General features: G+C 41.8%; 1 protein-coding gene across 1 annotated transcript in view; it reads right to left on the minus strand.

Moving 5' to 3' along the window:
- SPON1 (spondin 1) overlaps positions 1-17,034 on the minus strand; it is a 246,612-nt gene that overhangs the window by 214,457 nt on the left and 15,121 nt on the right. The window contains exon 2 of the mRNA XM_021685787.1: positions 14,403-14,509. Within this exon, the coding sequence (XP_021541462.1) occupies positions 14,403-14,509 (107 nt within the window). The remainder of the gene's footprint in view (positions 1-14,402; positions 14,510-17,034) is intronic.

Raw genomic sequence — 17,034 nt, forward strand, 5'->3', positions numbered from 1 at the left:
GAAAGAAAGAAAGAAAGAAAGAAAGAAAGAAAGAAAGAAAGAAAGAAGGCACACCTAAGAAACTGACAGCTATTTATTAAATGCCTACTATGTGCCAGGCACTGTGATAGTGCTGAACAAAGCAGTGCCCCTACTTTCATGGAGTAGACACTGTAGTGAGGAGAAATAGCGAATAAGCCCTCAAGTTATAACATGCCAGGTGGTGACAAGTGAAAAGAAGAGAACCAAAGCAGGATAAATGGGATTGAGTGATGGGGATATTGTTTTATAAGATATGGTCAGAAATGGACTCTTTGACAAAAATGACCTATGAGCAGAAACCTGAAAGAAGTGAGGGAGAGAGCCTTTTGGATACCTGGAGGAAGAGCATCCTGGGTGGAGGGAAGAGGAAATGAAGAGTCCCTGAAGCACGCATCAGTGGCTTAGCTGAAAATAAAGGCTCATTCAATCTGCAGATGATGTAAAGCTGTGAGGACAGTGATGAACTATGTTGGATAAAAGATGCCAAATCTAGAAAATCTTGAAATGCTGAGAGATGAGCCATGTTGAACAAGCAATGTATTAGGGCAAAAATCTAAGGTCTTGAACTTTATTTCAAGAAGGTAATTGCACAAGAATGGGATTTGCAAGTTGTGGTTTAGTAACCAGGCGGTAAATGGATGGGAACTCCTTCCAGCCAATACTCTGGTCTCCCCAAAACAAAGAACTATGGAACATCAGGTATCAGTGGGGGCAACGGGAGGGATAGCTTTGTGTCCAAGGGGGTTCACCAAGACAAAGTAACTTGGCAAAGGTTATATATCCTCTCTAAAAGTAAGATCTGAATCAACTCCTACTCAAATTCCTACTTGATCAGATGTGACAGAAAGTGATATAATAATACACATCAAGAGCTTAAAAACTATCTGATACAGAAACTTGTGGTTCTATCCCATGGAAATGATCTAAAATATAGAAAAGTAATGTCCACAGGGCAGGAATTTTTGTCTGTTTGATCATAGCTATATTCTCACAGCCTAGAACATGCCTTGTACCTACTAGTCTTAATAAATACTTAACAAATATTTGTGGAATGAATAAATAAATGAAAAAGGATTTCTTTATAAAAAAATTTTCTAATATTTTAAAAATTTACTGAAATTTCCTACAATAGGCTACTGTTTAAGTAAACTATGATCCATTCACTCTTTGGATTGAACTCTATTTTAAAAAGCAAACAGATGGTTTAAATGTTTGTAACACCAGAATTAAGATCTGTCCCATAAAGTAATTAGATCTGGAATGGAGAATAAAATGATTATTCTCATTTTAAAGATGAGGGGATTGCAAGGCCACACACTGACTTACTGGCATTTTCAAGCTACTTAATACATATGTGATAAAAATTCTTTTGAAGAGGACATGAACAAATGGAAAGATATTCCATGCTCATGGATTGGAAGAATTTATGTTGTGAAAATGTCCATACTATCCAAAGCAATCCTCAAATTCAATGCAATCCCTATCAAAATACCAACAGCATTTTTCACAGAACTAGAATAAATACTAAAATTTGTATGGAACCACAAAAGAATAGCCAAGGCAATCTTGAGAAAGAACAAAACTGGAGGTATCACAATTCTAGATTTTAAGATATGCTACAAAGCTGTAGTAATCAAAACAGTATGGTATTGGCACAAAAATAGACATGTAGATCAATGCAACAAAACAGAGAGCCCAGAAATAAACCCACACTTACATGGTCAATTAATCTATGACGAAGTAGGCAAGAATATACAATGGGGAAGGACAGTCTCTTCAGTAAATGGTGTTGGTAAAACTGGACAGATACACACAAAAGAATGAAACTAGACCACGTTCTAACACCATACACAAAACTAAACTCAAAATGGATTAAAGACCTAAATGTGAGACATGAAACCATAAAATTCCTAGAAGAAATCACAGGCAGCCATTTCTTTAACATTGGCCTTAGCAACATTTTTCTAGATATGTCTTCTAAGGCAAGAGAAACAAAAGCAAAAGTAAACTATTGAGACTACATCAAAATAAAAAGATTTTGTACAGCAAAGGAAACCATCAACAAAATGAAAAGGCAACCTACTGAATGAGAGAAGATATTTGTAAATGATATATCTGATTAAAGGTTAATAACCAAAATATATAAGGAACTTAGACAACTCTACATCAAAAAACAAATAATCTGATTAAAAATGGGCAGAGGACCTGAATAGACATTTTTCCAGAGAAGACATATAGATGGAAAGATATTCAACATCATTCATCATCAGAGAAATGCAAATCCAAATGACCATGGGATGTTACCTTACACCTGTCAGAATGACTAGAATCAAAAAGATAAGAAAATGGGGCACCTGGGTGGCTCAGTCATTAAGCGTCTGCCTTCAGCTCAGGTCAGGATCCCAGGGTTCTGGGATCGAGCCCCGCATTGGGCTCCCTGCTCCCCGGGAAGCCTGCTTCTCCCTCTCCCACTCCCCCTGCTTGTGTTCCCTCTCTCGCTGTGTCTCTCTCTGTCAAATAAATAAATAAAATCTTAAAAAAAAAAAAAACATAAGAAATAACAAATGTTGGCGAGAATGTGAAGAAAGGGAACCCCTTGTGCAAAGGCAGGAATGCAAATTGGTGCAGCCACTATGGAAAAACAGTATGGAGGTTCCTCAAAAAATTAAAAATAGAATTCCACTACTGGGTATTTACCCAAAGAAAACAAAACCCACCGGGGCGCCTGGGTGGCTCATTCGTGAAGCGTCTGCCTTCGCGTCAGGTCATGATCCCAGGGTCCTGGGATAGAGCCCCGCATTGGGCTCCCTGCTCTGCGGGAAGCCTGCCTCTCCCTCTCCCACACCCCCTGCTTGTGTTCCCTCTCTCGCTGTCTCTATCTCTGTCAAATAAATAAATAAATAAAATCTTTAAAAAAAAAGAAAAAGAAAAACAAAACAAAACCCACTAATTTGAAAAGATATATGCACCCTTATATTTATTTCAGCATTATTTACAATAGCCAAGATATGGAAGTAAGCCAAGTGTCCATCGATATATGAATGGATAAAGAAGATGAGGCATCTCTCTATATAATGGAATATTGCTCAGCCTTAAAAAAAAAAAAAAAAGGATAAGATCTTGCCATTTGTGATAACATGCATAGACCTAGAGGATATTATGCCAAGTCAGACAGAGAAAGACAAATACCACATGATTTCCCTTATATGTGGACTCTGAAAACAAAACAAATGAATAAACAAAAAGCAGAAAGAGACCCATAAATACAGAGAACAAACTGATGGTTGCCAGAGGGGAGTACTGGGGGGGCAGGGTTGTTGGACAAAATGGGTGAAGTAGAGTGGTAGATACAAGCTTCCAATTATGGAAAGAATAAGTCACAGGGATGGAAGGTGCAGCATAGGGAATATAGTCAATGGTATTGTGTTTTTTTTTTTTAGTTATTATTTTTTATTGAAGCATAGTTGACACACACTGTTACATTAGTTTCAGGTGTACAACAAAGTGATTTGACAATTCTAGACGTCCTCACCACAAGTGCAGCTCCCATCTGTCACCATATAACACTACTACAATACCATTGACTATATTCCCCACACTGTACCTTTCATCCCCATGACTTATTCATTCCATAACTGTGGGAGCATGTACCTCCCACTCCCCTTCACCCATTTTACCCAATCTCTTACCCCCCTCCCCTCCGGCAACCATCAGTTTGTTCTCTGTATTTATGGGTCTGTTTCTGTTTTTTGTTTGTTTTATTTTTTATTATTTATTTACTTATTTTAAAGATTTTACTTGACAGAGAGAGACACAGTGAGAGAGGGAACACAAGCAGGGGGAGTGGGAGAGGGAGAAGCAGGCTTCCTGCCGAGCAGGGAGCCCAATGTGGGGCTCAATCCCCGCACCCTGGGATCATGACCTGAGCCGAAGGCAGGCATTTAATGACTGAGCCAGCCAGGCACCGTTTGTTTTATTTTTTTAGATTCTACATATAAGTGAAATCATATGGTATTGTCTTTGTCTGACTTATTTCACTTTGCATAATACCCTCTAGGTCCATCCTTGTTGTCGCAAATGGCAAGATCTCACTCTTTTTTATGGGTGAGTAATATTCTATTGTATAAGTATACCACATCTTCTTTAGCTATTCATCTATTGATGGACACTTGGGTTTAGTCAATGGTATTGTAATAGTGCTGTATCGGGACAGATGTGGTGAACACAGCATAATGTATAGAGTTATCAAATCACTATGTTGTACACCTGAAACTGATAAAACATTGTGTGTCAACTACACTCCAATTAAAAAAAAAATAAAAAAAATGTAAAAGTGAAAATAGGGGCTCCTGGCTGGCTCCATCAGAAGATCATGTGACTCTTGATCACGGGGTTGTGAGTCTGAGCCCCACGTTGGGTGTAGAGATTACTTCAAAATAAAATCTTTAAAAATAATAATAATAAAAGTGAACAATAAAAATGAGAGGATTGCAAGGTTACACAGTGCTTACTGGCATTTTAAGCTACTTAATACCTACCTGATAAAAGTTCTTTGGGGGCAGTAACAGTTATATATTGTCTGCTAAACAATTCTACAATGTATGTAAAAATGATTTCCAGACCTTTAGAAAGATAGATGTGGAAACAATACTAGTTCCCATGCAAGAAAGCGTGAGACCAACTAATGCCCACAAACAAGTGGGAAGGGCCAGAAATTCCAGCAGCAAGTCATCCATCAATCTGGAAAACATTTATCAACTTGCCAGAGTGCCAAGTCTTTGGGAGGCCGTGGGAATACAGAGATGGCCACAGCCCAGATTTCTTTCGGTCTGCAGACTCATGGAGGGGAACAGGGATTTAACACATCAGGGCCACAGGGTGTGAAGAACCGGAATAAAGGGAGGTGCCAAGCGTGCGAGAGCTCAGAGATGGGGAAGGGGCCCAGACTCCAAAGGGGATGGAAGTAGGACATGGGGGTCGGGGTGATGGCACGGGAAGGACCTGTGAGGATAAACCCTGTGTGCTCTCTGGAACAACCCTGAGAGGATTTTTAGAGGACAAGTAGTCGACTTCTGTGTGCCCTTCCCGCACTTCTGCTCCCGGAGCTACACGAGATGCTGAACAGATGAAATAGCACAGAGTTTGTCCTCACGTTTTTCCATCCCAGTCCACGGCCATTTGTGGCCCTGTGCCCTTTGTCACATGTCTATTTCACTCTAGTATTACCTCGCCTGAAAGAAACAGACGGTCCTATTCTCATGGAACTTACGGCTAAGAGGGAGAGAATTAAACAAACAACTAGACTAGTTCGTACCTGGAGGTGATAGTTGTGGTCTCCTCTGTCTGTTCATTCCCCCCGTGTGCAGCCTTTGTCAAAGTATCATTTGAACCCGTTTTCAGTGAAGCTGCTGTGTGCAAGGAGGTCACAAAGCCAGTCATGGAGCCCCGCCAACCACCTAGCACCCTCACCAACCAGAGTTTTGCATTTATTTACTGGGTATCCTGGATCCAGCAACACTGAAGTTTTTCCATTTTACTTCAGAGCTTTCTGAATCATATGCCAATGAAGATAGAGTTAGACAAGCTGGGATCTCCCCTCACTGGTAGAGTTGGACAGATAGAGCATTGGTTATACCTCAGATGGGATGTCTGCTCACGCCTCCAGAGGGATGGGGTTTGTGATTCACTGGCCACAGAGATGTGGAAAGGGCACCGAGCTGCTGGCTCAGGAGGAAGAGACATTGATTGAGTGTCCATTGCATCCCGGCACTGTGTTGGGAATTTTACATAAATTATCCCCTTCGCTTCTCAAAATAACCTTTATCATCCCGATTTTATAGATGAAGGAACTAAGATTTCAAAGAAATTAAGTGACTTCTTCACCCAGCTGGTAGAGGCAGAATTTGAGCCCAGGTCTGCTGACTCCAAAACCATGTTCTTTCTACACACCCAGTGTATATTGTAAATAGAAAAGTTAAGTTAGAATTGGAAGAATAATGGGACCCATGGTCCTTTTTGAAGAAGAAAATCAGCCTAGAAATAGGAATGCTTTCTTCTGTCATAATAACCCATAATAACCCAGCAGCATAATAACACTGTCAAATTCCAAATGACCACCTCTAGAAATAAAGGAGCTAATATATACATACACGTGTGCATATGTGTGTGTGTGTGTGTGTGTGCAGAGAGAAAGAGAGGCTTTGGTTTAACCCTGTAATTTAATTCTTGAAATTAATAATAAGGGAAAGTTCGCAGATACTAACAAAGATTTATGTGTTGTGTTCATTGCAGTGGCTTTTTTAGGAGTAAACAGAAAAAAATAAAAAGGAAAACTGGAACTACCTATCTGGCCCAACAAGAGGAATGGTTGAATAAATTATAATTCAATGGATTAGTGGAGTATTATAAAGCCATTAAAATTCATGCAGTGGAATAATGTTTAATTGCATTGAAATATACTCATAATATAATGTTCATGAAAAATAAAAGAGGATATAAGACCCTATATATAGTTTGGTCCCAATATTTGTTGAACAACTACATATATGCATCTATAATTTAAAATCTGGGAGGAAGTGTACCCAAATGTTAGTAATGATTATCTGTAAGATGACATTTTTTATTTCTTCTTTATCCTTCTCTGTATTTATTCTTTTCTGTATTTTCCAACACAAAACAAGGGTGTGCTCTGTTGCTCCAGTCCCCATAGAGCATCTGGTTCTCAGACTAAGGACTTGCTTGCTTGGAAGGAAAGTGCTTTTCGTCCTTCCTGGTAGCAGACACCAGAGACTGGGGCTGTGGAAGCCTGAGGACCCAATGTCTACCCCAGGCATTCACAAGGCAAGCTGCTTTTCACTCTTCTTACAAATGATTTTAGATGGTAATTTTTAAAAAGCAAGCTACGGTCGAATAAGAGGTATTGTCATTGCTTTTAAAATGTGTTCTTTTGATGGTTCTTTTACAATCACATCTCCACAGAGGCATTTTACACCAAGTGAGTTCCTGAAGGGAAGAGGTTGGCATAGCATGTCTTTCATCCCCTAGTTCATTCATTCATTTGTTCATTCATTCATTCATGTAAGAAAACTTACTGTGTCCTTGCTGGGTTCTCTGTACTAATCAAAGACGATATAGTGAAACATTAAATAGGGAAAGTTTTAAAATAGAGGTCTGAGGAAAGAGTAGAGTGTAGAGTAGTCTTCACACATCCCCTTCATCTTCACCCTTTGTCCGCCTGTAAGCTTCAACCACCCAAAGAGACAACTCAAAGTAATCACCTCTACAAATGTCCTTTCTCTCCTCCCAAATCAGCACTCACGCCTCACTTCCTGAAGATGCCTGTTTTCTTATCTGCACACACGCAGCAATTCTAGCATCTAGGATGTTGCAATATGGTTCTTTCTATATAGTTCTTATCTGCTTGCTTAATGTGCTTCCACAAATCCAAGTCTCTCTTCTTCTACATGTGCAATGTCACAGGGAGGAAATGATAGAACTTCCCTAGGGTAAACAAAGGAGACTACCCCAATATCTAAAGAAGTAACTATCTAGGTGTTCCTATAACCCACTTGGGATCCTCCAGTGTACATAGCATACCAGGGTTGGGAAGTTCTGTGGTAGATCTCGACCTCCTGGTATCAGGGGCCAGGCCTTAATTATCCATCTCAGTATGCTCCGAGCCTAGCGTGTTGCCTTTCACATCGCTGGTAATTAGTGCTTTCACTAATTCACCTGAGACAGCATTTACTGAGTGTCCACCATGTGCCAGGTATGGTGCTGATTGTTAGTATTCTAGTGAGCAAAACAGATACGGTTTTGCCCTACAATTTGGTAGGGGCAGAGTAATATTGAACAAATAATCCTACAAACAAATACATAATTCTAAGTTATAAAAACCACTCGGAAGGAAAAGTACAGAGTGCTATGAACGCTAAGGAACTATCTGAATGAACGAATGAAAGAAAACACTATATTTTACACTGTAGTATTCATTCACTAGGAAGGTGTAGTCTATATAGAGAGAGAATATTGTAAGCTCTCTCAGGATGGATGAAGAATCCCATAAGACAATCTAACTCCTGTGTTTATGCTTCTATGAGGTGTCCTAAGACCTCATTAGTTTTTCATCTCATAGGTGACTCGTTCTGAACTTAAAGGCAACTAAAAATCCTAAGGTATTTTGTTGTTGTTTGTTTAATGTGCTGCCATAAATTCAACTATCTCTTTTTGTATACGTTCAATTGGTTATTTGGATCTAAATAGGCGGCTTTCTGTGTTCCTCCATTAACTTTCATCTTGCTAGATCTGGTCTATCAACTTGACCTATGCCAAATCTATGATTGGGGATTTCCCTAATCCTAGTCCTGACATGGGAATATATAGTCCTCTTCACGTCACTGGGTGTGGTTACCACGATGAAATGCCCATATCAGGTTGTTGGAAGGAGTGCTGAGTGGAATTTTATAATCACCTTTGCAATACATATCAAAAACATTAAAATGTCCATATCCTTTGCATTTGCAATTATAGTTATGGGAATCTATTCTAGCAAAATATTACCAAACCCATATGCAAAAGATGTTTTTACTCCATTATTTATAACAGTGAATCACAGATTGAAAAATCCTAGTACCTTTTAAGGGGCATGATTAAGCTTAGGTGGCTATAACAAGAGAAATTTTTCCTATAAACTAAGAAAATTCCTAAGAACAGGCTTGCAATGGCATTTTATTTTTAGAAAAGTGTGTCTAAACCTCTTTGAGCTTCTCACATAGCTCAGGACCCACTAGATGCTAATACAGATTATTAATGAAGAAAAAAATGAAAACAGGTTAGACACAGGTGATTAAGAATATGGAATAATTAGTTATTAAAAAGATACTTGTTTGTATGGTATTGATAGGGGATCTTCTCAGGCAAACAACCCTTTATAAATGAGGCTTTCTTCCTTTGATTGGCAGACTATTACCTAAGCTGGTTGATGCATATACGGGCCTTAAAAAAAATAAAGGATGGTATTATAAATGAGCAGCTTAATATTTTGTCAATAAATATTTGAGTGCTGGGCGCCTGGGTGACTCAGTTGGTTAAGTGACTGCCTTCGGCTCAGGTCATGATCCTGGAGTCCCGGGATCGAGTCCCGCATCGGGCTCCCTGCTCGGCAGGGAGTCTGCTTCTCCCTCTGACCCTCCCCCCTCTCATGCTCTCTGTCTCTCATTCTCTCTCTCTCAAATAAATAAATAAAATCTTTAAAAAATAAATAAATAAATAAAAAATAAATATTTGAGTGCCTACTCCATGTGGGGCACAGTTGGGATACGGCAGCAAACAAGACAAATAAAAATCCCTGTCTCATGGAGCTTATAATTTAATGGAAGGGGGCAGAGAACACTCAAGTTGACAAGTAAAATGGCACATCATGTGCCAAAAAGGCAACAAGACAAAAATTAAGTGGGGAAGAAGGCTAGGAAGTCCAGCCCAGGAAATGAAGGAGGAGCGGGGAGGAAGTTTCAAATAGGGTGATCCAGATGGCCTCCCTGAGAAAGGGACATCTGAGCAGAGACCTGAAGGAAGTGGGAGAATGAGCTGGACAGTTGGCTGGGCCGTGAGCATTCCAGGGAGCAACTGGGTTTTAGCAATACAATTTTAAGGATTAGTGGGTTGCCTTTGTGCAGACAGTCCATACCCTGCATTCCTTGTCACTTTCAATTAACCATAAGTACACCCAGCTCACTCATCAAAGAGAGGGTCCCATGTCTCTCCCTTCTGGCAGCCAGAGACAGATACCCTAGTTGGCGCAGGCTGCCATGCTGGACCCGCTGTGGGAAGCCGAGGAGCAGCCCGCCCCCTTCTTCCTGGGCCTTCTGCCACCTGGTGAGAGGGCGGCCCTGTACCCAGCCACCCCATTCCCACCCTGCCGAGTCTAAAGGGGCATTAAAATTGACATTTGTTTGTACCCGGTGAGTCTGTGCGCCCTGTGTAAGGGCTCACTCATGTAGAAGCAAAATCACCCACTCTCAGAGCCACTTTTTAGAACTAAGAATGTAATCTTTGACCAGATTTAAAGAATAGGACAATTTCGTTGCTGTTGTGAAGTCCTCAAAATTGTTGTCTTTGGAGTGAGGATGTTAACGAAGAAGTAGATCTAAAGATTTGTTAACCACTCCGGGTATGTTTTTAAAATCACCAGGGCGTTTGTAGTTTCTGGTCACCCGCTCGTGTTCCCGCCGCCGACTCGCTGCCAGCTGGCGGCGGAGGTAAACGTAAGGTACGGTTCCAGGGAGGACACCGTCAGCTGCAGGGGGGCAGGACTGTGTCTGCTTTTCTCACTGCCGTTACCCCCAGGGCCTACCTCAGGGCCTGGCATGCAGGAGACGCTCCATAAATGCTCAGGAATAAACGAAGATGACAGCTTTGGTAGACAGAGAAAAGACGTGTAGGCTAGAGTGGGAGGGGCACGTACAGAGACCCTGGTGTCTAAAGCAGGAGAGGGAAGACGGATGGGCCGTGATTCTCCCTCTCTGACCTCTGAGACAAGGGGAACCAAAGTGAAGTGTGCATTTAACGCACAAGGGCGAGGCAGGGGGTGGGGGGGACAGGAAGTATGAGGACATCACTGGCACACGGTTTGGCCCCTTTCCCCCATGTAGATGTTGGATACTTTGGTCAGTTTACTTAGCACCTTGGAGACTCTGTTCCATCCTCTGGGAAATGGGGGTAACAACACTGACCTCACAGGGTTGCTGTGAGAACTAAGGAGGATAATGCATATAAAGCCCTCGGCACAGAGACTTCCGCCATAAAAAAGTCATAGTAGACCCTCACGTTTTCACTTCACACGGACACACTGAGAGACAGTGTAGATCGTGGTTGGGAGCAGGGATCTGGAGCCGACTGGCTGAGTCTGAATCTCAGCTTTATCACTCAGAGCCGAGTGGTCTTAAGAAAGTTGCTTAATTGCTCTGTGTCGCAATTCCCTCATCTGTGAAAAACAGGACAACGATGCCTATCTCATTGCATTGCTCTGAGGATTAAATCAGTTAATAAATGACCACTGTGTCTCTGTCAAATAAATAAAAATCTTTAAAAAAAACATATAAACCACTTAGAACACTATCTGGCACAGAAGCATTATTACTGTCTGCTCGGTGTTTTTCGTATCTGTTTCCCACTTTGATTCCTCCAGGGCTGGGGGAAGCAGCGAGACTATGAGGGAGCAGACACATATGTTGTTCTTGTCAGATGGGCTGGATCCAGGTCTCATTTCAACACTGGTTCTCAAACTCCAGCAGACACTCCAGCAAACTCAGGTTCACCCTGAGGCTTGTTAAAGCACAGGTCGTGGAGACCCCCACCCTCAGAGTTTCTCATTCAGTCGGTCTGGGTGGGTTTTGAGATTTTTTATTTCTAACAAGTGCCCAGATGGTGCTGAGGCTGCTAGTCCAGGGACCACACTCGGAGAACCATAGTGATGTAACATGAAAGGATGTCCAAAGCTCCAAAAAAAGGAAGAAGGAAAGATGTGTAAAGAGATAAGAGTTCTGGAAAATTCCAAATATGACTGAGCAATGGACACTAGTGGAAAGAATAATGTGTTCATTTATTCATTCAATAAACATCTGCTCACTCCCCACTGTGAGCTGGGCCCTGTATTCACCCATCAATTGAAAGGACCAAGATTTAGGGGAGTAGAAACGACAGTGAGGTGGAGAGGACTATCAATGTATCAAATTAAAACAGAATAGCCTTCAAAGAAAGAAGCCACATAACTCCTCATGCCTAACTCCACATCATGTCCCCATTAAGCCTAACTCAGGCATCGTTTGTGTGTGTGTGTGTGTGTGTGTGTGTGGTAGAATATATATAAAATTGACCATTCTAATGTTTTAAGTGCACAGTTCAGTGACATCAAGTACATTCACATTTTCATGCAGTCATCACTCCTGTCCCCCTCCAGAATGTTTTGTCATCTTCCAAACTGAAACTCTATACCTGTTCATCAACGATTCCCTATTCCCTCCTCCCATGCATCCCCTGGCAGCTACCATTGAACTTTCTGTTTCTCTGCATTTGACTACTCTTGGTCCCTCACGTAAGTGGAATCATACAGCATGTGTCCTTTTGTGACTGGCTTGTTTCACTTCACACAGTGTCTTCAAAGTTCATCTATGCTGTAGCATGTGTCAGAATTCCCTTCCTTTTTAAGAATTCATATTGCACTGTATGTATACACCATGTTTGTTTATCCATTCCTGCACCAATGGATGCTTGGGTTGTTTACACCTTTTGGCTACTGTGAACAGTGCTACTATGAACATGGGGGTACAAATACCTGTTTGAACCCTGATTTCAACTCTTTTGAGCATATATCTCTAAGCAACATTTTAGAGCAGATATATTTTGTTTGGGTGAAAATTAAGGTCACACATCCCCCATCCAACCCTCTACCTCTTCTCTTCATAGAACTTTACCCCTCCAGACACTCAGGCACGCAGATCTCTCAGCTGCCTGAATCTGAAAAATCATCTACACCTCCAGGTAAATTAGCACAACAGGGACCAGGGGAATATATCTCAATGCTTTGTGGGCTGAATTCATGCATGAATCTCCCTTTTGTTATGATGACAACCTTACCAACACACTGTCCAAACACACTCGTGCCAGGAGCTTATTCAGTACTATTCAGAGGTTGAACAATTTAGTCTCTGGAATCAGACACCTGGTGGAGGAACCTGGCCTTACTATTTACTAGCTGTTAAAGCCAATGATTTAATCTTGCTAGTTTCAATTTCCTGATCCATAAAATAGGAATACTAGTTCCTATCTACTTGGTTGTTTGGAGAATCAAAGTGAGATGAGTTATACTAATTAGATTAAGATAAGATAAACCAAAATAAGCTAAAGAACTTAACCTAATGCCTGGCATATGGTCAGAACCCAATAAATATTGGGCATCGTTAGTATTATAACTATATTATAATTGGGTAACGTCTTCAGATATATGCCAAGAAAGTTCCTGCTACCTAAGTACACTGAAGGACATTACAATGAGCATGGAATTAACACTAGGCTAGAGGCCCAGAAGCCTAAACAATGGACATTTTTTAAAACATGGGATTCAAAATTACAACCTGGCTACAAAAGATTAAAAGATGTCTTTGGGGGCGCCTGGGTGGCTCAGTTGGTTAAGCGACTGCCTTCGGCTCAGGTCATGATCCTGGAGTCCCTGGATCGAGTCCCGCATCGGGCTCCCTGCTCGGCAGGGAGTCTGCTTCTCCCTCTGACCCTGCCCCCTCTCATGTGCTCTCTCTCTCTCATTCTCTCTCACAAATAAATAAATAAAATCTTTAAAAAAAAAAAAAAGAAGTAACTGACTATTAAAAAAAAAAAAAAGATGTCTTTGGACGGGGAAGATATTTTGGGGCAGGGTCCTCGGTGGCACCCACAATTGCACCAGAGTCCCAGGCAGTTAACTATGGGTGTAAGTACTTTTGAGGTTTTTTTTTTTTTCTTCTCAGTTTGCAAATGGCAGATAAAAAACGGATTCTAGAACAATGGAAATTTAAGATGAGAAATGGTTACAGCCAATTTGGCCAGGCCTCCTCCTAGGATGGCCCCAATCCTTCTGGGACATGTTCTGACGACTGGACGGCCTTTTTTCTAAACCTCTGAAAGAGGATGATGTTCCCGCCATTTCCCTTGGAAGGATATTCCATGGTGAAATATGACTCACTGTCAGGGCCCTTGCCTTTGTGATTCTCTTTCTTCTCTTGACCCACTTTCGTCTTGCTGTGCCCTTTTGTACAAAGTCAAACGCAGCCTCCCCTGGAGGAGGTTGTTCTGTGAGGACTGACATTTAAAGACCATTACCACCTCTCACACTCAGCCCTGTTCATTTAGCCAAGCAAAGCATGTTTAATTCTTTTAATCTCCTCTCATAAATCAATCTCTTCATTCCCTTAATAGTCCTTTTCCTATGCTTCGTATTCCTTCCAGTCTGGCCATCCTAAGCTCTCATTCCATTTACACTTGAGAATGGCCAGTCAGTCACGAAACGGCTCTCAGGAAAAACAGCCGGGCCCGCCAGGGCTCCGAGTGCTCCCACGGTGCTGGGCTGTCTGCTGTCTGCAGGCACTGTGAGCCCAGAGAATAGCCCTGCCTGCTGGCTGGACCTGAAGGCCTTCAGGCATTTGGTGCCTACTCCATTTTGCGTCTTTCTAATGGACCTGACCCACCCTGCCTGTGGTCAAGGGAAGTACCCGAGAAGCCACCTCAGGCACTTGGGTCTCTTCTGTCACTCAAGCTCCTCAGTATGTGCACCTTCCACCTGGCTTCCACCCACGAGGGCATGAGGGCCACGGAAGATCCCAGAGGGGTCTTACCTGGAAGGTCCCAGCGTGGTCTTCTTCCTTATCACCCTCTCTGTTCTCTTTGAGGGCAATTAAGGTGAATCCTCTGAAGTAGGAGGGAGGGGCAGCTGAAAGCGTTACTGTGGAGAGAGAGGAAAGCAAATTAAGAGCACAGGAATTAGCTGGCTTCCATCTGACAAACGGATGTTTGCGAGTTCTCCATCAATACGCCAGGCCTGTGGGTCGGAGGGACTGCGGACGGCGGAAAAGCCCCATCCCTTTGAGAGTTGTGAACTGTTGCCCTCTACCCTGCTCCCCCTTACATTTCAGAGCTTGCGAAATGCCTCAGCTAGGATCTCAGTTGGGCCTCCCTGAACCAACAAAGGTTCGGTGAGCTCTGTCCTAGTATCCACAATTTGATAAAGATAGTCCCTGGTCAGCAACCCCTGTCTTGACAGCTATCTAATGTTACACTTCCATTAGACTGGTCCAAGAAAAATCTAGCCTCTCACAGCAGAAACTCCCTTAGGAAGTCCTTTGGCGGGGAGAGACTGCTGTGTGTTTTCCAAACCATACTTCCTCTTTCTTGTGGGCTCTCAGCTAGACCACATTCCCAGCCTCCCTTGAAGTTAGGTCTGTTTGCACCCTCTTTCTGCCAAGGGAAAGCACAGACAGACATGATGCTTACCACTTCCTGCCTGGCCCACACAAACTTTCCACAGGATCCTCCACTCTTCCTTTCCCACCTATGGCTGCAGAATGCAGGGGATCCAGCAGAAGACTCTGGTGTCCTGGGAGAAGTGGTGGAGCCACAAGATGGGAGGAACCTGGGTTTCTGAATAACTACATAGAGAATCACCCACTGACCAGAAACATCCATATTGTACTTTGCATGAACTGGAAATAAACTTATATTACAGCAGCTGGAGTTATGAATCTACATTATACTCTTCCTTCTCACATCTACCCAGATAACTATGTTTTCATGGAAATCTAGCTCAAGGGCCTTCTTAGCAATAATGGTCATTCCTTCCTTTGTATCCCCAATTTCCCGAGATGGAAATCCTTTATTGCAATTTTGGCACTGCATTGCAATTCTCTTTTTACCTGCCTTCTCCACTGGACTGTGAGTTATGCTGGAGAGGAACTCATTTTAATTCTCTTTGTATCCCTAGCACCTAGCACAGAGCCTGACATCTAATAAATGCTCAATTCAGGTTTCTTGATATTTACATAAGTTGAGATTTAAATTACTGTGTGGATCAAAGTGCTAAGATTCTGGCCTTTAAACATGGAATTATAGACTATTAGAGCCTCAAGCCTATCCCAAGAATCCTCCATTCCAGCCTTCTATTTTCACAGACAGGAGACAAAGACACAGAGAGGTCAACAGACACCCCAAGGTAGTCAGACCATCCAGAGGCAGACTTAGGGCCAGACTCCCTCCCCAGCTGAACATTCCACACAGAATGGTACATAGTGAGTATATTTGGCATAGTATGGGTATTCCACAAGGGTTAAGTTTTGAAATTTTAAAAATCAGTTCATTTAACATATAACATTTATGTGATTCTGATAAGCAACCCCTTGTCAGGGAAGGATATTCTAGTCTTCTAGTTTCAGTCCTAAACATAAAGGACCCCCAAGCCCTAAAAACTAAAACAACCGTGTTAGATAAGGCAGCAGTGGTCATAACGACATCTCAGGGAAGGACTTTGAGACACAAAGATTGCAAATCTCATGCTCTAATTGGTCAGTTCATCCCACAAAAGTAATAGAGCATTCTGATAGGCTACTGATGTCTAGAAAAGGTCAGATAGATCTTCCTAGCAAGGAAGAAAGGGTGAGAGAAAAAGCACAGTAAAATAGAGTCAGGAAAGTATGGTGCTCAACAGTGGCCAGCAGAAAATGATGAGTATGATGTCAGAAGAAAGAGCTGAGATCTCTGAGGGACAGCCTGACAGCCTTAGAGTAGGGTTGGCAAATGAACTAACAAAAGAAAACAGAAACAGACTCATGGTTACAGAGAATAATCCAGTGGTTGTCAGACGGGAGGGGAATGGGGGGATGGGTGAAATAGGGGAAGAAGATTGAAAGGTATAAACTTCCAGTTATACAATAAATAAGACATGGAGATGCCACATACAGCATAGGGAATATAGTGAATGATATTGTAAAAACTTTGTGTGGCAACAGATAGTAGCTAGATTTATCACGGTGATTGCTTTGTAATGCAAAGAAATGTTGAATCACTATGTTGTACACCTGAAACTAATATAATATTGTATGTCAACTGCACTTCAATTAAAAAAAACCCCTATAGGTGGGCATAATAACAGCACTTACCTCCAAGTATCAGTGTGAAGCGTAAATGAATTAACACACGTAAAGTTCTTAAAATCCTGCCTGGAATATAATAGGCACTTAATAAATATTAGCTCTTATTATCAGTGATGAGATTATCACATTGCATTTTGTGGATAAGTGTTTGTTTACCTATTCGTTCAAGTCCTTCAAAAGCAAGAACCACATCTAGGCTCAGCACAGTGATTAGCACAGAGTTGATGTGCAATTAAGTTTACTGAATTGTGTTCATGGACTAGTGAACTCAGTATTATAAAGATGTCAGTTCTTCTCAAATTGATTTATAGATTTAGTGCAATCT

Source organism: Neomonachus schauinslandi, chromosome 11 (assembly GCF_002201575.2).
Source record: "Neomonachus schauinslandi chromosome 11, ASM220157v2, whole genome shotgun sequence".
In the NCBI taxonomy this organism is placed as follows: Eukaryota; Metazoa; Chordata; class Mammalia; order Carnivora; family Phocidae; genus Neomonachus; species Neomonachus schauinslandi.